This window comes from Perna viridis, chromosome 4 (genome assembly GCF_037379345.1).
Source record: "Perna viridis isolate PV_CMFRI_1.1 ecotype Kerala chromosome 4, ASM3737934v1, whole genome shotgun sequence".
Classification (NCBI taxonomy): Eukaryota; Metazoa; Mollusca; class Bivalvia; order Mytilida; family Mytilidae; genus Perna; species Perna viridis.
Genome location: NC_142448.1, coordinates 3,066,245 through 3,090,335, shown reverse-complemented (window position 1 = coordinate 3,090,335; position 24,091 = coordinate 3,066,245). Strand labels below are relative to the sequence as shown.

The following is a 24,091-nucleotide window of genomic DNA, read 5'->3' as shown; positions in this document are numbered from 1 at the left end:
GAGGAACACGTCCAAGAACTTTCACTGAGAAAGGAGAATAATTAGAAATGAACAATGCAAGTAAGCAATTTACTACATTGAAGACTTTAGCGAATTCAACAATTAATATGATTGATGAAAAACGTTCTTTCGATTCAATAAGATCAAAACATTATCAATGGATGGAGAAATATGAACAATTTATCGGACACCACCAAAGCATTTTACCAAGAATAACTCATGATAATAAAGATTTATACATTGAAAAGTTTGATGAAAGAAATTATATGTGTTAATTATTCAAAACTCGTATGATGCAGTATTTCAGTTCCATGAGCCAAGAGTTACAGAAAGATGAAAGACGCTCAAGGTCAAGCAGACACAATGGGACACGTGCTTCATCAAGTAAGGCGTCAAGTCAAGGTATGCGTAGTAGTATATATGCTAAGAGATTAATAGAAGAACAAAATATGATCAAACGTGAAGCAAAAATGGAAGCTTTGAATAAGAAAAAGGAGTTAGAATTTGCGAAAATGAAACTCAAAATTGAAGAAGAAGAGCTAGAATTGAAAACAAACATTGCAATATCTGATGCTAAACAGAAAATACTTGATAGATACGAATCAGAAAACGAAAGTATTGAAAATGCATCCACAGGAAAAAGTAGTTCAAAACATGATGAAAGTATTTATAGGGTTAACAAAATGAAACACAGTAGTCTGAATGTGTACGCAAACCCATATATACCTCAACAGGATAGAGATGAACAAACTTTGCTAAATGTAGACAATGTACACGAGAGAAAACACATAGAACCTATAGTCGAAGTGATATAGGCATATAGAACCGGAAATTGAAGTGGTTAAATCAGTTAATAAGGCGAGTTCTCAAGCACCCAATCATGACATTGACGGACGAATAAAAACAAATCGTGTAAATTCATGGATTTTCAGCTACATCCACACCCAGAAGCTAACACAAATCGAGACGACAATCATTACGATTCAGAAATGTCTTCAATCTTAAGGTACTTACGAAAGCCTGTTCCAGATATAACGAAATTCGGTGGCGACCCGCTAGAATTCAGAAAATTTATTAGACAATTTACAGCTATTATTGTAGTCAATGCTGACACTGAAGAAGAGAAAATGACATATCTCGAGCAATTTACCTACAGCGAAGCGGATAGAGTAGTATCTGGTTTTGGTCAGCTAATAGGAGAAAATGCATATAACTCAGCAATAACTCCAAGAACGATATGGAGATGAAGAAGTAATAGCCAATGCTTTCATCAAAAAAGCATTAGGATGGTCCGACATTACATCAGGCGATTCAAAGGGCTAGATGAATTCTCTCTATTCTTGATAGAATGTTTAAACGCAATTGAAAGTATAGATGCTATGAGAATCCTAGAGTACTCAGAAAACATTAAGTCGTTAATGAAAAAACTTCCGCTATATTTACATGATCGTTGGAGAACCGTTGTGTCGAATATCAGAGACAAGAAACAACAAGTGAAATTTTCAAACTTTGATGAATTTGTGAAAACTGAGGATAAGAAACTGAATGATCCTGTTTATGGAAAACCTGCTATGACGAACTCAAACTCACAACACTCGAAGTTTTCTAAATCTAAGGCAACGAAAATGAAAGAGGCAACACATGTCAAGAGAAGTTTTGCTACTGAGATAAAACAGGAAACACAAAAACAGGTCAATGATCATAAATGTTCATATTGTGAAAGAAATCATAGTCTTGAAAACTGTAGAGGAATATTGAAGCTCAGCATCAAAGACCGTTATGAACACTTAAAAGCAAAAGCTCATTGTTTTTGTTGTCTGAGAATAGGACACAGAACAGCGAATTGTAGAAATAGACTTACGTGTAAAATTTGTCAAAGAAGACACCAAACCATACTTCATGAGAGTGAAAGACAACAACAAGAAAGTACAAATGTGATAGAACAGTACTTAGACATTAACATTAATGATTAAATTGTTATTTTGAGAAGGGGAGGAATGTGTTGGTGACTTTAAGAATTAGTATTGTTCATGTTAATTATAAATTGAATTATATATGCTTGGGGGTATGGAACAACCAAAAAGTGGGAATTAAAAGAACGTATTATAAAAACAAGTAACTATACAATAGCAAAAATACCTAAGGCTAAACAATTAAAGTGTAAGCAAAGGCACATGCAAAATTGGAACATGTTGTATATTCTGTGATCCTCGCTTCTACTATTGTAATAAACGTAGCAGTCAGTGTACACGTCTTGGAGTTATTGTCCGTGCCAGACTCTACCACATATTTTTGATGCCGTGACCATTCGTTCCTGAAAGTAAGTCGCTTTAATGTTATGTTAGATTTTGTTTTCTGTTAAAATGACTGACCAAAATCCATTTGATGGATTGACTGCACAATTAGCTAGCTTGTCGAATTCAGTAAATGTACAAACAGTTCTTAACCGTATAAAACCGTTTCACGGGGATTCAAAAGATTTTAAAGGTTGGGTTAAGAAAAAAAACATGCTTTTATCAGTAAGATTCCTGCTCATAAAATTAAACAATTACCTTTCCTGACTGCTAAGGGTTATGTAAGTGACACTATTCAACGCAGGCTTACAAATTTTCCAGAAGAAACTTGGGAAGGGTTAAAGAAAGAATTGAATGCTCGTTTTGGTACTGTTTCTGATGCTCATTTCGCTGGAAAATGCTAAGAAGAATTAGGCAAAAACATGATGAAAATGTTCAATTGTTTTCTGAAAGGTTATTAAATTTGGCTGAGGAAGCATATGGTGATCTGCCGGGGGGAATTTTAATGTCAATAGTGAATGTATTGTAGTCTTGTTATTGTCTACACACACTTTATTATGGTTGACTCAAACCAAGAATGGACTAAGATTCATGCTTCAAACAAATCATGTGCCAAATGTATTGCGGTTAGCAAAATAGTGATGTAAGGTTACATTTTTTTTTATGTTCCTGATAAGTTGTGAAGTTATGGAACTAGAGAACGTTTTTGCGAAAAATAATTTAGTTGCAGTAGTGCGTGTTCATAGGTTCATAGGTCAAATATATTCTGGTCGATTTTTTTTTCTTCTGATGGTTTCTATAAAATCTTATTCTTTCTTTGATATTCCCTAAATGCAAATTACTATTCACAGAACTTCACTTTTATTTTAATTGGTGCATACGTGATTTTATCTTTTGTTATTGTCAGCTCCATTTGTCGTTGCGTATATACGAGAAGTGGTCGGTTGTATTTAATTAGTTGAAGCTGTTAGGTATATGGCTTCATGGCAGTTCGCGCGCGTTGTTGTTTTATTTAGTTGAAGCTGTTAGAAATATGGCTTTATGGCAGTTCGCCGTTATTATTTTATTTATAGTTGAAGCCGTTAGATATATTGCTGTATGGCAGTTGGCCGTTATTATTTCATTTTAACGTAGATAACGTTGTTTTTATGTTACAAGAGGTAACATTGTTGACCGAGGCAATAAGAAAACACAGAAATGCGTATGTAGTAATGAGGTGCATCGTGAAGTTTTGTGAAATGTTATTAAGTTGCTCTAAATTGGTTATCCAGATTTTGATTTGGTCTTAGAAAGAATATGTCAGCGTGTATGGGTTGCTTAAGTCGGTTTCTTTCTTACCATTTAGTTATTTTAGGCATGTTTAGCATGCTTAAATTTTGCCGAGCATACTTTATTTAAAATGCATAGGAGTATTTTTGAAGTTGATTTTTTTTAAATCTTTACGTAGGTAAATTTTTTTTTCGGGAATTGATTTTTTTATTAATTGTTAGGGATTATTTAATTATTGGCGGCCGTATTTTCGGATTATTGAAACGTGTCAAAATTAAGCAGGAATCTATTTCCGAGACTGATATAGATACTGATACGGAAGTAAGTACTACAACTTCATCTGGTGAATATTCTTCTCCTTTTTCTTCGTCACACTCTGATAAGTACATTTCAGAATCCTTTTCGTCGAAGGTCGGTTCAACGGGATCAACCAGGCCTTCAAGCAGTGGAGAAGAGATGTCAGTGGATGCTGTTACTCCAGAACGTATACTTCCATCACGTAAGAAACGTCGTCTTCATAAATCCTCAAAAGGGAATGAGGCGTTGAAATTGACTTTAGATATCTTGCAAAAGATTGCTTTGCAGTGCGTTTAATTCATTGTCAGATTGATCTTGTGGTTCTGTTGTCAATTTTATTGTGCACAGGTAAAGTTTTTATTAGTTGGTCTGTGAACAATTCAGATGTTCACAAATGTTTTCATTGTAGTCATATCATTCATTTTCATTGTTTTATTTTTATTCATTTTGAAATCATTAGTTATGGTTCCTTAAAGTTAACTAGAAAATGGTGGTTCAGATCGAATTCAGTTGAACTCGTTGGCATTCAGCCAAAATTTAAGAAGTTATCTGTTGTTATAACATTGGGTTCGTATCTCGTTTATGCAGATGGCACTTTACTTCAGAGACCCTGAAAATGAACCAGCCATGTTAACACTTCTGGCAGTATTTCTGATTCGTTTACAGAAGAGCCGTTTTGCCACTACTGGCGCCATGATTGTCAGTTTCTGGAAAGCTATTCCAGACATTACCCTATCGGGACAATACAGCATGTACATAATAAATATGATTGTGTTTTTTTTGTTGATTCATTTTGGTGTCTAATTTCGCATATGTTAGTAAACTATTTATGCTTTAGTAAACACAATGGCTTTCATGAGTACGCCTTCGTTTATAGTGGTCTTAGTTGATGAGTTGCATGTTTCGTATCTCATATGCATATTTAGTTGTTGTTGTTTCATTTTAGTTGTTTTGTTGTATAATTTGACTAGTTTTTGGTCTTGTTTATTGTAGAGATGGTAATGTTCCATCTGGTTGTCTTCCTGCTCTTTGGTTTTTTTTGGTCGTATTCAGAAAACGATTACAACTGTAGTATCCGAAAGTATATCTATTTTAAATATTATGAGAAATGAGGTTTTCCAAAATAGGGAACTTTTGAATTCATTGGTCACTAAGTATAGGGGACTCATAGGTCGTCTGCAAAACAATACAAAAATTTTAGAGAAACATATTGTAAGTGTAGAAAATTTCATGGTACTTAGTTTTCATTTGCGGGATTTAGTTAAAGAACTTCATTTTATGATTGAAAAAGGTTTAGTCTATTTAGATAATTTGAAACTTCAATTAAACATGCTATTTTTAGGCCATTTATCACCTTCACTTATTACACCTTCGGAGTTAAGACACCTGTTACTGGATGTTCAAGGTCATTTACCTTCATTTTTACAATTATCTTCCGATCCCAAAAAGGACTTGTGGAATTATTATAAATCTCTAACATGTTTAACTTTAATTCAAGATGATAAAATTTTAATTATTTTTTCTTTACCTTTCCTTGATTATCAAGGAGAATTAGAAATTTTTCAGGCCCACAATTTACCTATTCCTTTGCTGTCTAATTGTATCGGTAGATTATCACTGATTGCGAAGTATAAATTAGAAAGTAATGCATTGGCAGTTAATAAGGCTAGAACGCAATATGTGTTGTTAACTTCAGATGAATTAAAACAGTGTTCCAATCCATTAGTCGGATTTTGCAACATTAAAAGTCCAGTCTACCCAGTAAACTTAAGTAAGACATGTATCATTACTCTTTTCATGAAAAACAAAAATATCTTAAATACACGTTGCCAAACACTCATTTATCCTAATTCGATTCTACCTATGGCAGATCACATACGGGAGGGTCTTTCGGCAATAGCCACACAAAAAAGATTAACACTCTCTGTAGTTTGTCGTCATCCTTCCCAATTATCTACCACAAGAATAAATCCACCGATTGGATTAGTAAAGTTACAAACTTCTTGTTCTGCTAATAGTGATTCTTTAACACTTTTACCATATTACAAGGGTGAAGACCGTTTTCAAAGTTCACAATCATTAAAAAGATTAATTGAAATTTACAATGTGTCTGAATTCACAATATGGCACCCTTTTCATTTAGCTTTGCCTAATTTTACTATTGATGAGCTTCCTAACACATTGCAACATATGGAAACCATACCAATGGCGAATTTAATCAATCAGTTAAAAGATTTACGAACAATTGATACTAGTTTTCAAATTCCAAATTGGGGGTATGCAGGTATCTCATTGGTAATTGCCATATTAATTGGGGTTGGGATATTTTGTTATTGTCGACAAGCTAGTTTTTGCAGACACTCATGGTTGGCCAGGAAAAACAGAGGCAGGTCTGACGAACATGAAGCAGCTGAAAATGGATATAAACTGGTCCCAACGGTGTCGACAGATGGTGACTCTGGGTTACGTAATAGACGATACTGCGACTTAGAAGAAAAAAAGTTAAACAAGTGGTCATGAAAACAGTCTCCAAGATATATCCTTCGTTCGAGACACAACACAATGGATAACAATTTTGCGGTGATGCCAATTACCTGGGAAACGACTATGGCAGCCTCACACAATGGACGATACTACATAATCATGGAGCGCAGTTGACGGTGTTAGTGAATTTGTAGCTGTATAACCGAACTTTTACAATTTATAGCTGTATAATCGAACTTTTACATTATATAATCATGGAGTAGAGGAGAGCTGGAGCGCAGTTGACGGTGTTAGTGAATTTATAGCTGTATAATCGAACTTTTACATTATATAATCATGGAGCAGAGGAGAGCTGGAGCGCGGATGATTTGTTAATAAAATCATAAATATGTTATTATACTATTGAACTTATTTAACTCTTGTTGTCCAGTACGACGAACGGTCGGAGAGACGAACTTCAACTTCATACGGTGGCGGACATTGACAATTCATGTTTACAATTGCAGTGATTGGCGATCATTTGGACAGCGATGAACAATTCGGAAGTGTACCAATCTTGGTCGTTCTGCAATTGCTGAGGACTTCCAGATTCGTAATCATCTTTACATAACTTTTTTATCAATTGATGTGTGTCTAGTTTCTGGTTACGGATTCTTTTCGAAATAATATTGATTGTACACAATTAGCGAGTACTACCACAATGCAAGTACGGTTACCGGCCTGTTTGCTGAATTATCTGCGATAATTCTTTGAGAAAGGGAGGAAATGTGATAGAACAGTACTTAGACATTAACATTAATGATTAAATTGTTATTTTGAGAAAGGGAGGAATGTGTTGGTGACTTTAAGAATTAGTATTGTTCATGTTAATTATAAATTGAATTATATATGCTTGGGGGTAAGGAACAACCAAAAAGTGGGAATTAAAAGTACGTATTATAAAAACAAGTTACTATACAATAGCAAAAATACCTAAGGCTAAACAATTAAAGTGTAAGCAAAGCATACAAAATTGGAACATGTTGTATATTCTGTGATCCTCGCTTCTACTATTGTAATAAACGTAGCAGTCAGTATACACGTCTTGGAGTTATTGTCCGTGCCAGACTTTGTCACACAAATACGTCTACAGGATCAACACAAACCGATCGATTGACTGAAAACTGGAATCCGATTATTAGTACCACCCATACAGGGGCCGGTGAGTCATCTTGTGCAATGGCAATAATACCAGTAAAGGTCAAACTTCGAGATAAACCTGCCGTAATTGAAACGTACGCATTCTTCGACACTGGAAGTAGTGTTTCTTTCTGTACTGAAGATTTGCTTACACGTCTCGGTGGAAATGGTAAAAAAATGAACTTGAAAGTAAACACCATGGGAGAGCCCTTCAACATGAAAACGTACGCCGTATCCGGAATGCAAGTCATGGACTTTGATATAGAACATTGTCAATCTTCCAAAGGTCTACACCAAAGATGAGATACCCGTCTCAAATACACATATTCCCAGAGATGAAATTTCAAAATGGAGTCATTTGTCGCGCATTAAATGACAGTCACCGGATTGTGAAGTAGGTCTGATAATTGGAAATAACGTTCCGGATGCATATATGCCATTAGACATGGCTACAGGTTGCAGTGGATCACCTCACGCTACTAGAACTAGATTAGGATGAATCATTTGGAATGTAATCAGAGACTTTGACGAAACAGAACAGGTTGTGAATCGAGCGCAATTGATGTCTATTGAAGCTATTGATGAAGACAATGCGAGACTTGAACAATTATTTAGAAATTCTTTGAACTATGATTTCCCGGAAAGAATCATCGATGATAAATTGGAAAATTCTGTCGAAGATAAGAAGTTCTTAGAATTAGTGAACAAGTCACTCAACTTCAAGAATGGTCACTACGAGATAGGTTTACCATTTCGAGATTCATATATGACTCTTCCGAATAATGCATATCAGGGAAAGCAACGTTTGAAAGGACTGCAAACAAAGTTTGCCACAAATCCGAAATTCAAAGAAGATTATATCGAGTTCATGAATAAGCTCTTTGAGAAAGGTTATATGGAAATCATCCCACTAGAAGATTTGGACAGAAATGATGGCCGAGTTTGGGTTTGGTATCTGCCTCATCACGGAGTGTATCACGCGCAGAAAAATAAGATCCGTGTAGTCTTTGACTGCTCAGCAACCTATATGGGCATTTCGTTGAATTCACAGTTACTCCAAGGCCCAAACCTGACGAACAATTTACTTGGCGTTCTTTTACGATTCAGAGAGGAACATGTGGCTGTTCTAGGAGATATTGAAGAGATGTTCCATCAGGTTAGAGTTCCTGTGATAAATAGAGATTGTCTTAGATTCTTTTGGTGGCCGAATGGCAATGTAGTTGAAAATCCCGTTGAGTACAGAATGACCGTCCATCTGTTTGGGGCAACGTCCTCGCCAACATGTTGTAACTTTGCGTTGAAACAGACTGTTGAAGATTATGCACACAGATATCATCCGTCTGTATCGAAAATTATGACAAACAGTATGTATGTCGATGACTGTCTTGCATCTATGGAATCCGAGGGCAAAGCAATGGATGTTATTAGAGATGTGACTCAAAATTCTATTCCGGACAGACAGTATGTCCGTTTTGCGTTATATTCACAATCTAAAATCACGATTTCACACTTTCGTTGCTAACAGACTAGAAGTTATTCAGGAAGTAACAAAACCCGAGCAATGGAAATATGTCAACACGAAAGTCAACCCAGCGGACACTGCGTCTAGAGGAATGAAAGCCTCACACTTCCACACAAACACGGCATGACTAAATGGTCCGGATTTTCTTTGGAAAAAGGAATGTGAGTGGCCAAAACAAGAGATAGACATTTCAATTCCCGATTCCGATTGCGAAATAAAGGAAACAGTTAATACACTTATAACGGAACCGAATTATGACATACTTGACAAATTGATGACTCGATATTCAGATTGGATAAAACTAAAACGAGTAGTTTGTAGAATTTTGATATTCTTCGATCTTCTGAAAGGACGATGTGACAAAGCGAAAACTGAAACGAAACGAAACCTGATCATGACGGATATGATTAAACGATCAGAGAAATGTATTATCCGATATATCCAGAAACAACATTTCGCCGATGAAATAGATTCTCTATCTAGTGATTTGAAGAAAACTTTAAAGAAAACATCCAAACTATACAAACTGGATCCGTATATAGATTATGACGGCATATTGAGAGTAGGTGGTAGATTAGACCGAGCGGAAATACCTTACAATATGAAACATCCGATTATACTGCCAAAGAATTCGAATATTTCGATGTTGATTATCAATGACATTCATCGTGCGATAGGACATCTTGGCAGAAATTCGATTCTATCAGAACTTAGAAAACGATACTGGATAATCGGTGCAAGTTCACTTACAAAAAGAATGTTATCGAAGTGCGTCACGTGCAGGAGATATCAAGGACCACTACTCGAACAAAAGATGGCTGATCTGCCAGCAGAGAGACTTCAACCGGATAAACCTGCGTTTTCTATGGTTGGCGTTGATTTCTTCGGACCGTTCTACATCATGCAACGTCGGAGTACTGTTAAAAGGTATGGAATGATATTCACTTGTATGTCTGTACGTGCAGTACATCTGGAAATAGTACAGTCAATGGACACGGATTCATGGGTCAATGCAATAAGACGTTTTATTGCCCGGAGAGGTGTACCCGAACTTATCCAATCTGACAACGGGACGAATCTGATAAGTGCAGAACGAGAAATGCGAGAGGAAATTCTTAGATGGAACATTGACAAGATTGAAAGTTTCATGACTCAAAATTGTATAAGATGGGAATTCAATCAACCATCGGCTTCCCATTTCGGAGGAATTTGGGAGCGGCTAATTCGATCAGTGAGAAAGATCCTGTATTCAGTAATCAAAGAAGAGAACATCAGACTAGACGATGAAGGACTTATTGACATTTATGTGCGAAGTTGAATCAATACTAAACAACCGCCCACTTACCGACATATCCGACAGTGGGAACGACATCAATGTTCTCACGCCAAATCATCTGCTCTTATTACGCCCAGGAGAATATTTTCCTCCTGAAACATTCTGTAAAACAGACAGTTACGTACGAAGACGTTGGAGACAAATACAATACTTAACTGATTTATTTTTGAGAAGGTGGACATCAGAATACATACCATCCCTACAGAAAAGGCAAAAGTGGATTAATGAGAAAAGAAACGTCGAAAAAGGCGATGTTGTGATAATACAAGACAATTGTCCGAGAAACTATTGGAACTTAGGTCGAATAATCGAAGTGTTCAAAAACAATGATGGATTCGTACGTTCAGCGAAATTGAAGACAGCTACGACGACATTAACTAGACCAATTGCGAAACTGTGTATATTGGTAGAGAATGACCAGTAGAACAGTATAAAGACTATTGAATGTTTGTGCACCAGAAACTTTTTGATTTCTGACTTTGATTATGAGTTTATTTTTTTTCACTTTTGCTCGTATTCATAATTTTGATAATTGTGTTTTATGACCACAATTAAGGGGCCGGAATGTTGAGACCAAAGTGTTTGATTTTGGTTATTGATCAATTTCACACAATTTGCATAGAATTATATGTTACATTGGTATATGTCCCTTTAAAAAAGCTTACTCTTAAATGAAAACAATGAAGGTCACATATCTATTTCGATGAAGAATTATCAGAATGATCACTTTTGAGGGTTTATTGAGTCTACCAATACGGTATGTACATTTATGTTTCTTGAAAACCCATTTGATATGTGTATTTTATATATGCATAATGTTTTTGATATATTGTTCTAGATATTGACTTGTGGCTATATTTATCCGAGGTGTCCTTTTCCATGTAAATGTTTAAATGTCCAGAGACAATAACAACACCAAACTTATATTTTGTCATTCCACATAAATAATACATGTTTATTTCTAAAGTTACTCTCTCTTAAATGGGTCACGTTCGATTTTTCACTGTCCACAAAGTGTTACTCGATATTTCCACTTTTCCAACTATGTATCTAGTGCGAATCGGATTTTGTATTTTTGCAATACTACTTATGTGAATTGTAACATTTGTATTTTTGTGAAAGTATTTTGACAAATGCTTATGAATGTTATTTTTTTATATTTTGTAGTTAATCGTTCTCATATTGATATTGAATAAACTTGAATGAGACGAATTAGTATATGACTTCAAGCCCACTATTATAGTAAGCGTCCCCTGCTTTTCTAGATACGCCAGCTGAGCTCTTCATAAAAGGTCAAGTCCGGGGTAGACGAAAGAGGAATAATAGGATAAATAACTTGAAAGAGTGAATAACCAAAATATGATCATGATTGCCGAAAAAGCCTAGATTTAACGCTTTCCTTTTCACCTACGAGTAGGTTAGCGAGAGGCAGAAGCAGAGTCTTTGACTCTTCCTGCAGTAGACGCACACACAGCCCTTGTGGTATTGTGGTATCCACGTATTATGTATCCACCACTACCACTAGCACATAGGAATTACAAAAGATCAATAAATTATGAAGAAAATCTATATAATAAATAGGATAATCAATTGGTTGTTGTGAATAACTAAAATATTATCACTCGTGCCAAGAACGCTTGAGGATTTAACTCGTTCGCGGAACAACTTTCGCACACTCGTTAAATGGTAGAGACAGCAATTAATTAGATCATATCATCATAAACGGGAAAAAAAAGGTTCCAGACACCTGGAGATGAAGGAGAAGGGTTGGAAAATGACTGGAGTGAATTTCGAGGCAGCATCATACAAAAGTAGTGTAAAACTGACAATTCTGCCGCAACCCCAAAATCAAGCGGAAATTCAATTTGGAGACCCATCTGTTTCCAAATTTATGCAAACTGATCGTGCCCTACCTTCATCCCCCTAAATAAATCATGAATTCTGAAACACACAACACGGCCGGGAATTTCTGGGAACCCGGGAAGACTAAGGCTCAGAGGGAGGTATCATCTTAAAAGGAATGTGGGATAAGGGTACCAGCAATATGTCTTTCGTACAAAATGTTGATCTTCCGCAAGCAGTCCGTGAGAGGAGGTGCAGTATAACCACGTAAGTATACTTGGAGCTAGGGGCTAGAAGAATGGGTGCCAACCCTTTGCAGGAAAGCCAGTGGAAGTTTTGCTGACCTGTCGCGCAAAAACCAAGAGGAAGAAGAGGCAGTGCAATAACAAGCCTGGCAAGGATGGGGTTTTCTGGAAACACGATGAGGACTAATTGATCGGGGTCAAGCTCCAGGTGATTGAAACCACTGGGGACCTGTGGAAAATTTCTAAGGAGGAGGGGTTGAAGGGGTACAGTAGGAAGAGTAAGGAGGCGCTGGTGGGACTCATTGAGTTGACAACCAATCGTCAAAAACAACTCAAAGCTATGGCAGGGCACAGGGGTTTCAAAAATCACTCGCGACTAAGAAAAGATATATTGGTTTAGCGGGTGGAGAAGAGTCTGACAACCAATCGTCGTATGCCCGCCGAGAGGTGCTCAACAAGAAACAACTCAAACCTATGGCAAGGCACAGGGGTTTCAAAAATCACTCGCGACTAAGGAAAGATCAATTGGTTGAGCGGGAGGAGAAGAGTCTGGAGGATGTCGAAAGCGAAGCTGATGTGAAAGACAAACGCGAGGCCTTAGGTGGGGTATTTGGAACAGTGATCATCAAACCTCGAAAGCAGCATGTTAATGCAAGTGGGCCGGGGCACCATCCGCAGCATGATTTCAGCAGCCCTAGCACAGAAGAGAGGATTGATAATGGAGCTGATTCTCACTGTGGAGATGGTGAATTTCAACCCGGCAACCAGTCGCAAGGAGTTTGCTAACCCTTACTTCCGGTCAGCCTTGACACCCATCGCCGAATCGACAGAGGGATCACCTAGACCAGGTGATCGCGCAGATGGAAGACACAATCAAGGAGAGCATGGCAAAATTCCAGCGCGAGCACAGTGGATGGACCTTCGGACATATCGAGAAATTGGAAATTCCTGAACCACTTTACCCGGAAAGACATCCTGGACCAGCACATAGAGCACTGCAGACAAAAGAAGCCGGTGAAGATCGAGATGCCTGGCGAAGGAAGCTACGTATGCTTTGAGCACTAAAGTAGATCGATGAAGGTGTCATTCATGGTCTACGCTGATTTTGAGTGCTTTGTAGAAAAGACTGACACCTGCCGGCAAGACCAGTTCAAAGCCTACACCATTCAGCAGCAGAAGCACACAGCGACAGGGTTATGCTATTTCATCAAGTGCTTCGACGAGGTAGTGAGTACCAAGAAACCGGTGGCATAAACATGCAGTAGGTCGGGGAACACGTGCCCCAGGTCTTCCGAAACCAGCTGACGAAGGACATTCGCGACATCTATCAGGGGAACGACTTCAACAAGCTCATAGTAATGACCGAAGAAGATAAAAAGACATTCGAGGAAGCAACCAAATGCTTCATTTGTGACCAGGCGCCTGAAGAGGATAAGATGAGGGACCATCATAACGGGCAAACACAATAGGGTTGCACACAGCGAGTGCATTTTGAACTACAAGGTACCCAAGTTCATCCCAGTAATATTCCACAACCCCGCCGGTATGACAGTCATCTCTTCCTCAAGTGTCTGGGGGCCACCAAAGGAAGATGTATCTCCTTCACCAAGAGCATGCCGGTCGCCGAGTTCAAGCCAAAGAAAGGGACGTCAAAGACGCTCTACCACCATTTAAGGTTCGTCGACAGCTTCAAGTTCATGAGCGGTGAGAAGTCTCCAGAAGTTGGTTCAGGCCGGGGTCTTTGCCAACATACAGCAAGAGTTTGGGGCAGAGCCACTGAACCCCGAGGTCTCACTAACCACTTCCGGGTCAAATGGCTACCCCCCTATGTAGTACCAAAAACACACTGAACCTAGACATATGCATTGTAAGTGCATTATTTGTGTGTGTTATGATTAAAAGTAGTCAAAATGAAGCTGAGAATGTGTACTTTAAAATCATATATGTAATTAACTACAAAAGTGTATGAATATTGTTTACATGTGTGAGTAATTTGCCTCCATGCTGTCAGTTAACAGAACAGGTAAAAATGTAGATTTTTTGTATTATTTATTCATGTAAATTTTGTGAAGAATTTCTACTATCATCGTACCATTAGCATAATGATTTTGGAAGCCTTATTTTCCAAGCTTCGCAACGGTATGCAACTTTAAGATGTCATTTGTCCTGGGAATTCACAGTGAGACTTTGAAAACTTTTTTAACATGTAAAGTAATGGGAACGTTAGAAGTGGTTAGTGAGACCCGAGCTCTACACGGTGGGTCGATATGGATCGGAGAACGGACGCGCGAGGTAATTGACAGGCAGAAGGTGGAGTAAATCGTGACCCACACGGATAACTTCGAGCTTGGGAGCCGATACTTGAGAAGGATCCACAGCTGACGCTGCTACAGGACTACAGAGTCGCACCAATGCCCTATGTGAGTGCCTGATGCGATACTACCAACGGAATGGTTTTGATACGTACTGGACCGCCGAGAAAATTGGTCTGAAGAATACGAACTGCCGTATCCGATACACCATTCTTTTGATTACCGCTATAACCTTGGTTCTCTTGATTACTCTTCCTCAAGTCTCTCATTGCGGTCTTCGATTACCTGGCAGAACAGAAGATTGAATTAGGAGCGCTAATGTTCGATTGGTTGATGATCCATAAGAAGGGGTGCCTTTCGCAAGACTAAAATCCTCTAAGCCTGCTACCAGAGGTTGATGGGCTGATATCACCTTTACAGTTGAGGAGATGGATGGGGGCGACAAAGTACTACTTATGGACTCCCCCGACCGAAGAAATGTTGGACTACCTGCAGCCTGAAATTCGATACAACACCGATGAATTGCAGCAGCGAGGCTCGGTGGTGTGTTGTCACTACTGTCTATTCGTGCTGAAATTGCTAACGGTTGAAATCACTGGAGGACGCAGTCTTCGCCCTCTATAAATAAATGGACAAGTATGGATCATCCATGAGACACCGGAGGCGGCGGCGGCAAATTACCGAGGATCTCGGTATGAACGATAACCGTATCACCGATCTCGTCCCGCCCAAGCATATCTCAGATGCCGTCACAAGTGATGAACACCGACTGGTAAATGATTTGGTAGCCAGAGTGTAATCATCTGAAGATGGAAATCAAGCGAATGGAAAGGGGCATGTGGCGAAAATCAAGGAGCTGGAGAAAGCATTACATAAGGAAATTAAGGAATATCTCATACGGTTAAAGTAGACTAGAATATCGCAGTTGATAACGTTGTGTTAGTCTATGAACTACAGTTTGAACTACAGTTTGATCCGTTAGGGGTTTTCAGACAATATCTCTTTTAATACTTATCCATTGAAGGGACTCGCACAAGGAATCTTTTGTGATATGAATATTTATAAATGCAATTGAATCTATTTACTTTATATATTTATTAATTGATTGTTACTTTGTTTAATTTTAGAACTTATTTTATATTTCACGGGCCGTTCTTAACTTGGAGATTAGGGTTAGAACCCTGATTACGGTCAAATGCCCCTAAATCTGATGTGCCGTCGCTTCACGGGAGCTGCGCTTTAAAATAAATCAAACACCGTTCGGTTTAGACTTAAACCTCCGCAGTGGCGACGCGTGAGAATGCCAACTTTATCTGCCTGTTTCAGCGAGATACTAATAAGAATTTTGACCATATCCGGCGTGACCAATGTAACGATCTTACCAAGGAAAAAATCGACACTCTAGGTAAGTCTTGCTGGACCAAGCCCTATTGATTTGTGACCATCGATCTCACGAACACCAAAACGACCGACAAATACTGTTGCAAATTATATGAGTTCTATTAGGTATAAGATAAAATGAAAGATTCACGACTAAAGTATTGGCTTTTAATGAACGAAATCGAGCAGGAGGAAGGAAGATCTGTCGACATCACGACTGAAAATGATATCTCCTGCATACCCATTTCATGCCAGGTCAGTGCAAACGATGGCTGAATAGGTGTGAGAAGTGCTCTGCAGATGCAGATCATTTTTACCATCCGTACGGTAGGTAGTGTCAATACCGGGGAACCATCAAGGTTTTCGGCGATATTTGCCATCCATGCCTCCGTCAACATCTAGGAGAAATCAGTGAATTTAGGTGTCCATGCAAATGCAAGTTCGAGTGGTACCCAATCCACACGCATAGTATGTGCCACAAGTACGGTCACATAAAAGGTCTACGATACAGACCACAGAGCTACAGCAATGATAAGTGGGATACCGGCGACTTCCAACGCGAACCTCAACACCAATGCTCCATTAAGACAATTCGAGGCCATCACTGCGCATACCCATGCTAACCTGGTAAAGACCAATGCCTCAGACACTTGAATATGGCAAAGAAAAAGGGGGTTGCAGTGTTTACGGACGATGCCTCTTGCGATTGGGAAAGGCGTCTAGGCCTTCCCCCCAGGCGCTTGGATCATTTCAGCTAACGCTATGCGGTTGTTCACGCCAACGCTTAAGGGCATTCAACCAACCCTTAGGGGAGTTCACACCAATGCTATAAATAAAAGACGTTCATCAAGATTATCGACCCTAAGCAGCGTGAGGCACTCGCTTGGGATTTGCAGAGCATCAAGCGGAGAATTCAAGAATGGACTCAGCCGGAAGCTCTCCAAGATGTTCAAGCCTGTGATTGAGGCTCAGCGGGAAGCAGCTACAAAGACGATCGTAGGCCTTCTTGCATCAGCCCTCCACTCCGAGTTTGCCGAGCCACTACCCAGCACACCATGACTGTGAGTGCTGCAACCAATGCAGTCTAAAAAGGTGTTGAAAAGGGACCCGCAAAACAGTCGACCATGTGGTTGATAAAGTGACCCGCGGCCCCCGACCCAGGAAACCCAGTGTTCAACGCATCATGTCTGAGCAAGTTCGGTAGAACAATCTCATCTCCGGTTCTGGCAACAAAACCATCCGTCTAGCGCTATAAATAAATACATCATATCCGACATCCTTACAATCACCGAAGTGTTGACCTTCGACGAAAGTCTTCAGGAATATCAGGTTCACGAATACGAACCACAAGCCTGTGCCCAGCTGAACAACGCTGGTGCTGAGATCCGAATCAACATCGAAACCCAGGATCTGTTTCTCTACCCGCCGAGAGTTAATTCGTGTTGGAAGGTCGAATTCTGAAGAATGATGGTACCGTATATGCCGATGCGGATCTTGTGGTTTGTCTCTCATGTCACCCTCCTCAGTACGAAGCAATCGAGAGCAAAGCCAAGATCCATTGTGGATTTCGCATGAGATAATGCGATTCCATGGCCGTCACTCAAGCCTCAGAGTTGAACTGGCGCTTAGCTGCTAAGAGTGATCGCTAAAACCCCAAATACATCATCATTGCCTTAAAAAACGACAAAAGTGGTGATCAGATCCATAACGCTGCTGTGTTCGATCACTGTCGATTGCGAAATATCCATGTCACTTTCAACGCAGAACGCTACCCAGCCATCGACTACAATGTCGCTTTCCATGAAAACAGGGTGGAGTATTTAAGACAGCTGCAGACTTCAAGAAGAAATTCTACAACATGGACACCCTTCTCAGTAACGGTTGCATTAACCCCTCCGATTTCATCAACCTCTACCCCTTGTTTGTCATTGATGTGAGTCAACAGTCCGAACGTCTCAAAGAATCCACGGTGGATATCCAGATCCGAGCCAAATTCTCACGCAATGTCCCAGCCAACACCGAAGAATTTGCACTGGTCATCTTCGACAAAATCCTGCAAGTTGAATCTGACGGTCAAAAGATGAACGTCGTGTTCTGAAAGAAAATGGATGAAATTCTCATACAACTCCTATTTACCAGTCGCCCCACTGAAGTCTATGCAAGTGTGATAAAGGTCGGAAAACAGCTCCAGAAACGTAACGACGGCATCGAAGAGTGGAAGCAAGCGTATGTCGTAGCTATACATAAATAACATAAACAAACACATTGTTGCAGCAAATAGTCGATAACACTGACCCCAAGCAGGGGTTTTCTTTCATCGTCTCTTGAAATGATTACTGCATCCTTACCTGGTTTAACCCTCCATTGCAACTCAAGGAATCCAAGGCCTACGAGATGGTATTAGTGAACTTGGAAACCTTCTACTTCATCCCAAACATTCATTAGGGCAAAAATTCCTTCCGCTACTCTCCCGACGACGGCGCCCACTTGTTTTTCATCACCCTGAGCACCCTTTCCTATGGCACCGAAGACTTGGATTCGTCGTCAGCTGCGAGCCAACAAAAGGGTGAGGTAAAGATCAGCATCAATGCCGACCGTGCGACGCTGTGAGCAAGCTTAACTAAGCAGACATTACCAAATTGACTCCGACGTTAACAACGCCTCAGAACCGTATTGGTGTTTGAGCGGCAGCTCTACACTTTCGACAGAGCCACGAATGGCTAAACCGAGGGTGAACACATTGTTAGCATTAATAGCGTTCTGGTGAGCAGTGATATCATCCATGGAAATTATGTGAATGGCACCCAGCAGTCTACCATCTACAGCTTCTTTCCATCAGTCTACCCTGGCATGAAGATCACTCAAACCCCGTAGAACTTAGTATACTTGCCAGTGACCTTGCGAAACATCAACGCATCTCACCGATCAGAATGGCACCTCCATTTATCTCCGTTGTGAACACCTCACCATCCGTTTTACATCTTCGCGAGGTATAAGTAAATGACTTATCAGGAGCATGGTTTGAACTTGACGTAAGACATGCTGATAAACTACAGCAGGAAGCCAAGAAAGATTGTCCGAAGTCCTTTCGCTTGTCCCACACAAACCTGCAAGGCAAACACAAGATGTTGCTCACCTCCCGGCAGATTCAAAAGATATCCAAGTTCCTTCAAAAAGGAACTGGTAGTATGAATCTGGATAATCAGTAAATCAGCGGTCACATCAGCACAATAACATTCTACATCATTTCTCATTGCTTTAGAAGAAAGTTTAGAAGTATCTTATCAACTAACGACTGATATCTAAAAACAGAATTTTGTAAGAGACCTTTTAAGACGCATTTCCTCATACCCTTGATTCAGGAGTCTGTTATGGCGTTCAAGGAAATCATAGTTAGTACTAGGTCAAGTGTAGCGAATCAATCGTAAAATATAAACACCATATGCAGAGATGAAGGGATATTGCTACACATGTAAGGAAAATTTATTATATCAAAATTAAAGTCGTCTCTTTTATCATAAATCTTAGTGCTGAGATGACCACTGTTGTCAAATTCGAGATGTAGGTGCAAAAAAAAGATGCAGAACAGGCTGTTTCTATAGTCTCCATTATCTCGAGCTCTGGTGGATATATTGACGGTAACCATTTACCAAAAAAAGGGTTGCTGATGGACAATACATCAACAATATATCTGTATGAAAAGTTGAAGGATTTAGCTTTTTTTTCTTTACGACGTTCTGAAGAAATTCAGTCTCGTGTGAATATAAAAACAACTCGGCGAGGTCCTCACTAACCACTTCTAACGTTTCCATTACTTTACATGTTAAACAGGTAATTTTCAAAGTTTCACTGTGAATTCCCAGGACAAATGATATCTTAAAGTTGCATACCATTAAGAAGCTTGCAAAATAAGGCTTTCAAAATTATTCTTCATTCTTCACAAAATGTACTTGAATAAATAATACTGAAAATCCACGTTTTACCTTTTCTGCTAACTGACAGCATGGAGGAAAATTACTCACACATGTAAACAATATTTTGTTTATGTTCATGTTTTAAATTTTGGGAGTAAATTACAAATATGATTTTAAAGTACACATTCTCAGCTTTATTTTGACTACATTTGATCAGAATACACACAAATAATGCACTTACAATGCATAGATCTAGGTTCAGTGTGTTTTTGGTACTACATAAGGGGTGGCCATTCGAGCCGGAAGCGGTTAGCGAGACCTAGGAGAGTTGCACAGTTAGTGCCCATTGGAATTTCAACTTGTTGAAAAATAGCTCCTTCAAATGTGACAAATATGTTATCAATGAGGAAATCAAGCATATCGCAAACCTGCTTTTCTGTGTAGCACAATTTGCCCTTCTGTGATGTTTTAGAAAAATATGTGGATTTGTAACCAAGAACAACATGATTTTTTGAAACAGCAAAAAATTACAAATAAGTCCTTTCAAACGAGAATTCAATGTATTATATGGTAACGTAGTGTAAAGAGTTGAAAAGTAAAAAGTTTGGAGAGAACTAATTTCCGAAAAACTGCGGGAGTTTAGGTTTTGAAGTAAATCTTTAGAATTTTAAGTATCCAAATTTGATTAATGCCACTACGAGAGTAGGTGGTATTGCAATACGCTTGCTGTCCATCCTTCGCTACGGACAATATCTTTGTAAGATGAATGGACATCTCCTTCGTGGAACAAGGTGAAAATCCTGCAATATACCTTTCTTTTTATGGATTCTTATGAAGTATGGGAATCCAATACAAGCAAAGTAAGTCCTCACATTTTGTTTCGATTTTGGGAGAAGACATGAAAGACTTGTGGTTGTTTAGGATTTCATCTTTATCAGAAATATTACGTTTGTATGTGGCATTACCTGGGATATTACTATCAATGCCCAATTCTTTAATAAGGCAACTGAGGTCATGGGCTTTACAAACAAATACAATGCTGTTTGAAGCTTTGTCCGCAGGGACGATAACACATTTCTGGAGATTGTCAATACGATTCCGTACCAACGATCGGATGGCACGCATCCAATCTGACAAGTACTAAATTTCTGGTTCTTGGTCCTTTTCTCTCTTTATCCATGATCTCGCAAAATTTTCAACCTCATCCATAGAGTCTATTCCTTTGTTGGCAACTTCCCTTCAGCTCCTATATATGGAGTGTTCATATCACAACTTATACATTATGCCAGAGCTTGCCGAAACTACGCAGACTTTTTGTATCACTCTAGAATTCTATCAAATATGCTTCTGGAACAGGGTTGCTATAAGATTGAAGTCATCACTACAAAAGTGTTATGGTCGTCATCATGAACTCGTGGATCGTTGAACGTGTCATAGCTTTCCTTTCCTCTTTTGACTACCCCGGACTTGACTTTTTATGAGCAACTCGGCGGGTGTTTCTAGAAAAGCAGAGGACGCTTACCATACTAGTGCACCTAGTCCATGCTCCCAGTTTTTAGTGGAGTCCGAGTTGCTCATTTACTTTTGTTACATTGTATGTTTGATTTTAGTTACGTTATGTTTTTTGTTGTGTAGGTCTGTTTTCCATGCCTGGTCTTTGTCCCTGGATTACATTCTTTTGATTACCGCTATAAACTTGGTTCCCTTGATAACTCTTGGAAAATGGAATATGTATGAATTTGGCCTCATCTGGTATAATGCTGGATAATCTGTATTTTATAGAAAAGGGGTCGACACCTTCTTCCTCGAGTCCGAAATCTCTAAGATCATTTAGAAGGGTAACTGGTACTGAAAAAAAAGATTTGTTCTAATGTGATGAACACATAAGAGTTGTAGTAAACTAGACAAAAGGTTACTATATATGTCTGAAAGTGAATATGATGTAACAGGATCGGGTGCATCTTTTTCGCAAGGCTTCCGACGTCTTTAGCCATGGCTATGTTTATTTCTGCGATAGGTATTATAAAGTCATTACATTGATTTCACTGTTACCTAGACTAGATAAATTTCCAATACCTTTTATATTATCGTTACAACCGTAAGGCCTTGCAGTACATAACTCTTTTAATCCAAAACATCTCCCTACGGTGTACTAAGTATAGGGTTGTTAGTTTGATGGTAAATTTTCTCGATGAAACGAACCTTCATGTTTTTCAAACATTGGTTATGACCTGGCTGATTGAAATGGTTGTAAAAAACTTTTTTTTTCTTTTGAAGCAAAATATAGACTAAGACCATAAAATCAGATTTACGGACCTCTATAATGTATGAAAAACTTTGATTAGATATTTCAAGGACTATGAATATGTAACATCTTTATCGGTGGTAATCCCTGAAATATCACCCAAAAAAATGGCATCTTACGTTATTATTAATATTTTTTCTCATCAAGCTCTTAGATAGATTTTATTTCTTCAAATCATAACAAAATTATTAAATGATAAAATGCTTCGCATGGAGCAGCTTGATACGACCACAGAGATCGAATCCGAACAGTTGGGGAAAATATGGACAAACCATTTAAACTTGATACAGCTTTGAATTTTGATTCCGATTAGATATATTTGACACAGGATAAAAATTTGACCAGAATCGAAGTGGTCACTTCTTTTACCTTTATTCCTAATTAGTTCCAGTTAAAATCTCTTATCAACCACAACCTTCATTTGATGGTATGACACCTTGTACTTTCTTGCCTCTTTGTGGCTCCTAATTATTACTTGCCTCTTCTCACAACCCAAATATTAATTCCAGTCTTCCATTTGTGGTAGGAGACCTTGTAGTAAAATTCATACGAGATCCATTCACTTTTACTCGAGTTATTGTCCGGATATACGGAAAGTACTTGTTTCGGGTCATCTTTTGGTCCTAATTCCAAAAAGGTTGAAGTCCTAACCACCAAAATCAATCCTTTTCTTCTTTTGGTGGTATAGCACTTTGTGCAATACAATTTCAAAGAGATCACGTCATTACACAAGAAAAATTGCAACATGTTTTTCATGTTTTGAAAACCCCCGAAAAATATATGTTTCTGATGTTTTTCATTTTTTTGGGAGGGCAGGACAGTCATGAAAAACAGTAAAAACATGTTTAGGACTAGCAAATTAATTAATAAAGACAGGTAAATAAAAATCTTATAGTAATTATGTGTCTTTCATAGGACGTACTATATGAAAACGGTGTAGTATTCAGATAATTCAGGAAAACTGCTACTTCCATGTGATTTTGTAGGCACATAAACGTATATTTCCATATCAGCACTAAACATATGTTTCCATATGTTTTCAAACGAATGAAAACGTGTTAATTTTTTTCCTGTGTGATGGTCAAATTATTGTTTGGAAATCAGGAAGATGAATGTTTCTGGCCCCCTTTTTGGTTCTTAATTTCTGAAATGTTCAAATCTTAAACCCCAAAAGAAATCCCGGTCTGACTATTGAGGAGCAATATAAGACTTCCATATTATTTTACTGTATTTATATCTAAAATGGTCATAACCCCCAAACTCAATACCAACCTTCCTTTTGTAGTTCGAAATCTTGTTATACAATTTTATGAAGTTCAACTAACTAATGTTTAAGTTATCACAGGAAAACCGAGAGTATACGTAAGACAACGACAGCATCATACCATTATACCACCGCCATTTTTTTGCGGTCGTATAACAAGTAGTTACATAGATATATATATAGGGGTCTGAAAAAATTGCCAACGATGTTAAAACTGTCAATTTTTTGGTATTTCACTCCGCAGGACTTGAACTCGTACCGCTGTGACACCTATGGCAACACTGCCTGCAGTCGAGCGCCCTAGACCACTCGGCCAGATAGGCTATAAAAATATAGGTTTCGCTGGTCGGGTCATTCCTCCTCGTATAATTAATCTAGGGCCGTAACTAAGTACACGATATGTGGTAGTAGGGGACAGCCCATCTAGGTGTTTTTTAATGTAGGATAG

At 38.6% G+C, this 24,091-nt stretch overlaps 2 protein-coding genes across 2 annotated transcripts; both read left to right on the top strand.

Moving 5' to 3' along the window:
• The first annotated feature begins 8,085 nt into the window (after positions 1-8,085).
• LOC148618459 (uncharacterized) lies at positions 8,086-9,045 on the top strand. The gene has a single exon (XM_088576848.1). The coding sequence runs from the start codon at positions 8,086-8,088 to the stop codon at positions 9,043-9,045; it is 960 nt and encodes a 319-aa protein (XP_088432974.1).
• A 394-nt stretch (positions 9,046-9,439) lies between these two features.
• Positions 9,440-10,363, top strand: LOC148618458 (uncharacterized). Its single transcript, XM_088576847.1, has one exon. The coding sequence runs from the start codon at positions 9,440-9,442 to the stop codon at positions 10,361-10,363; it is 924 nt and encodes a 307-aa protein (XP_088432973.1).
• The last annotated feature ends 13,728 nt before the right edge of the window (positions 10,364-24,091 follow it).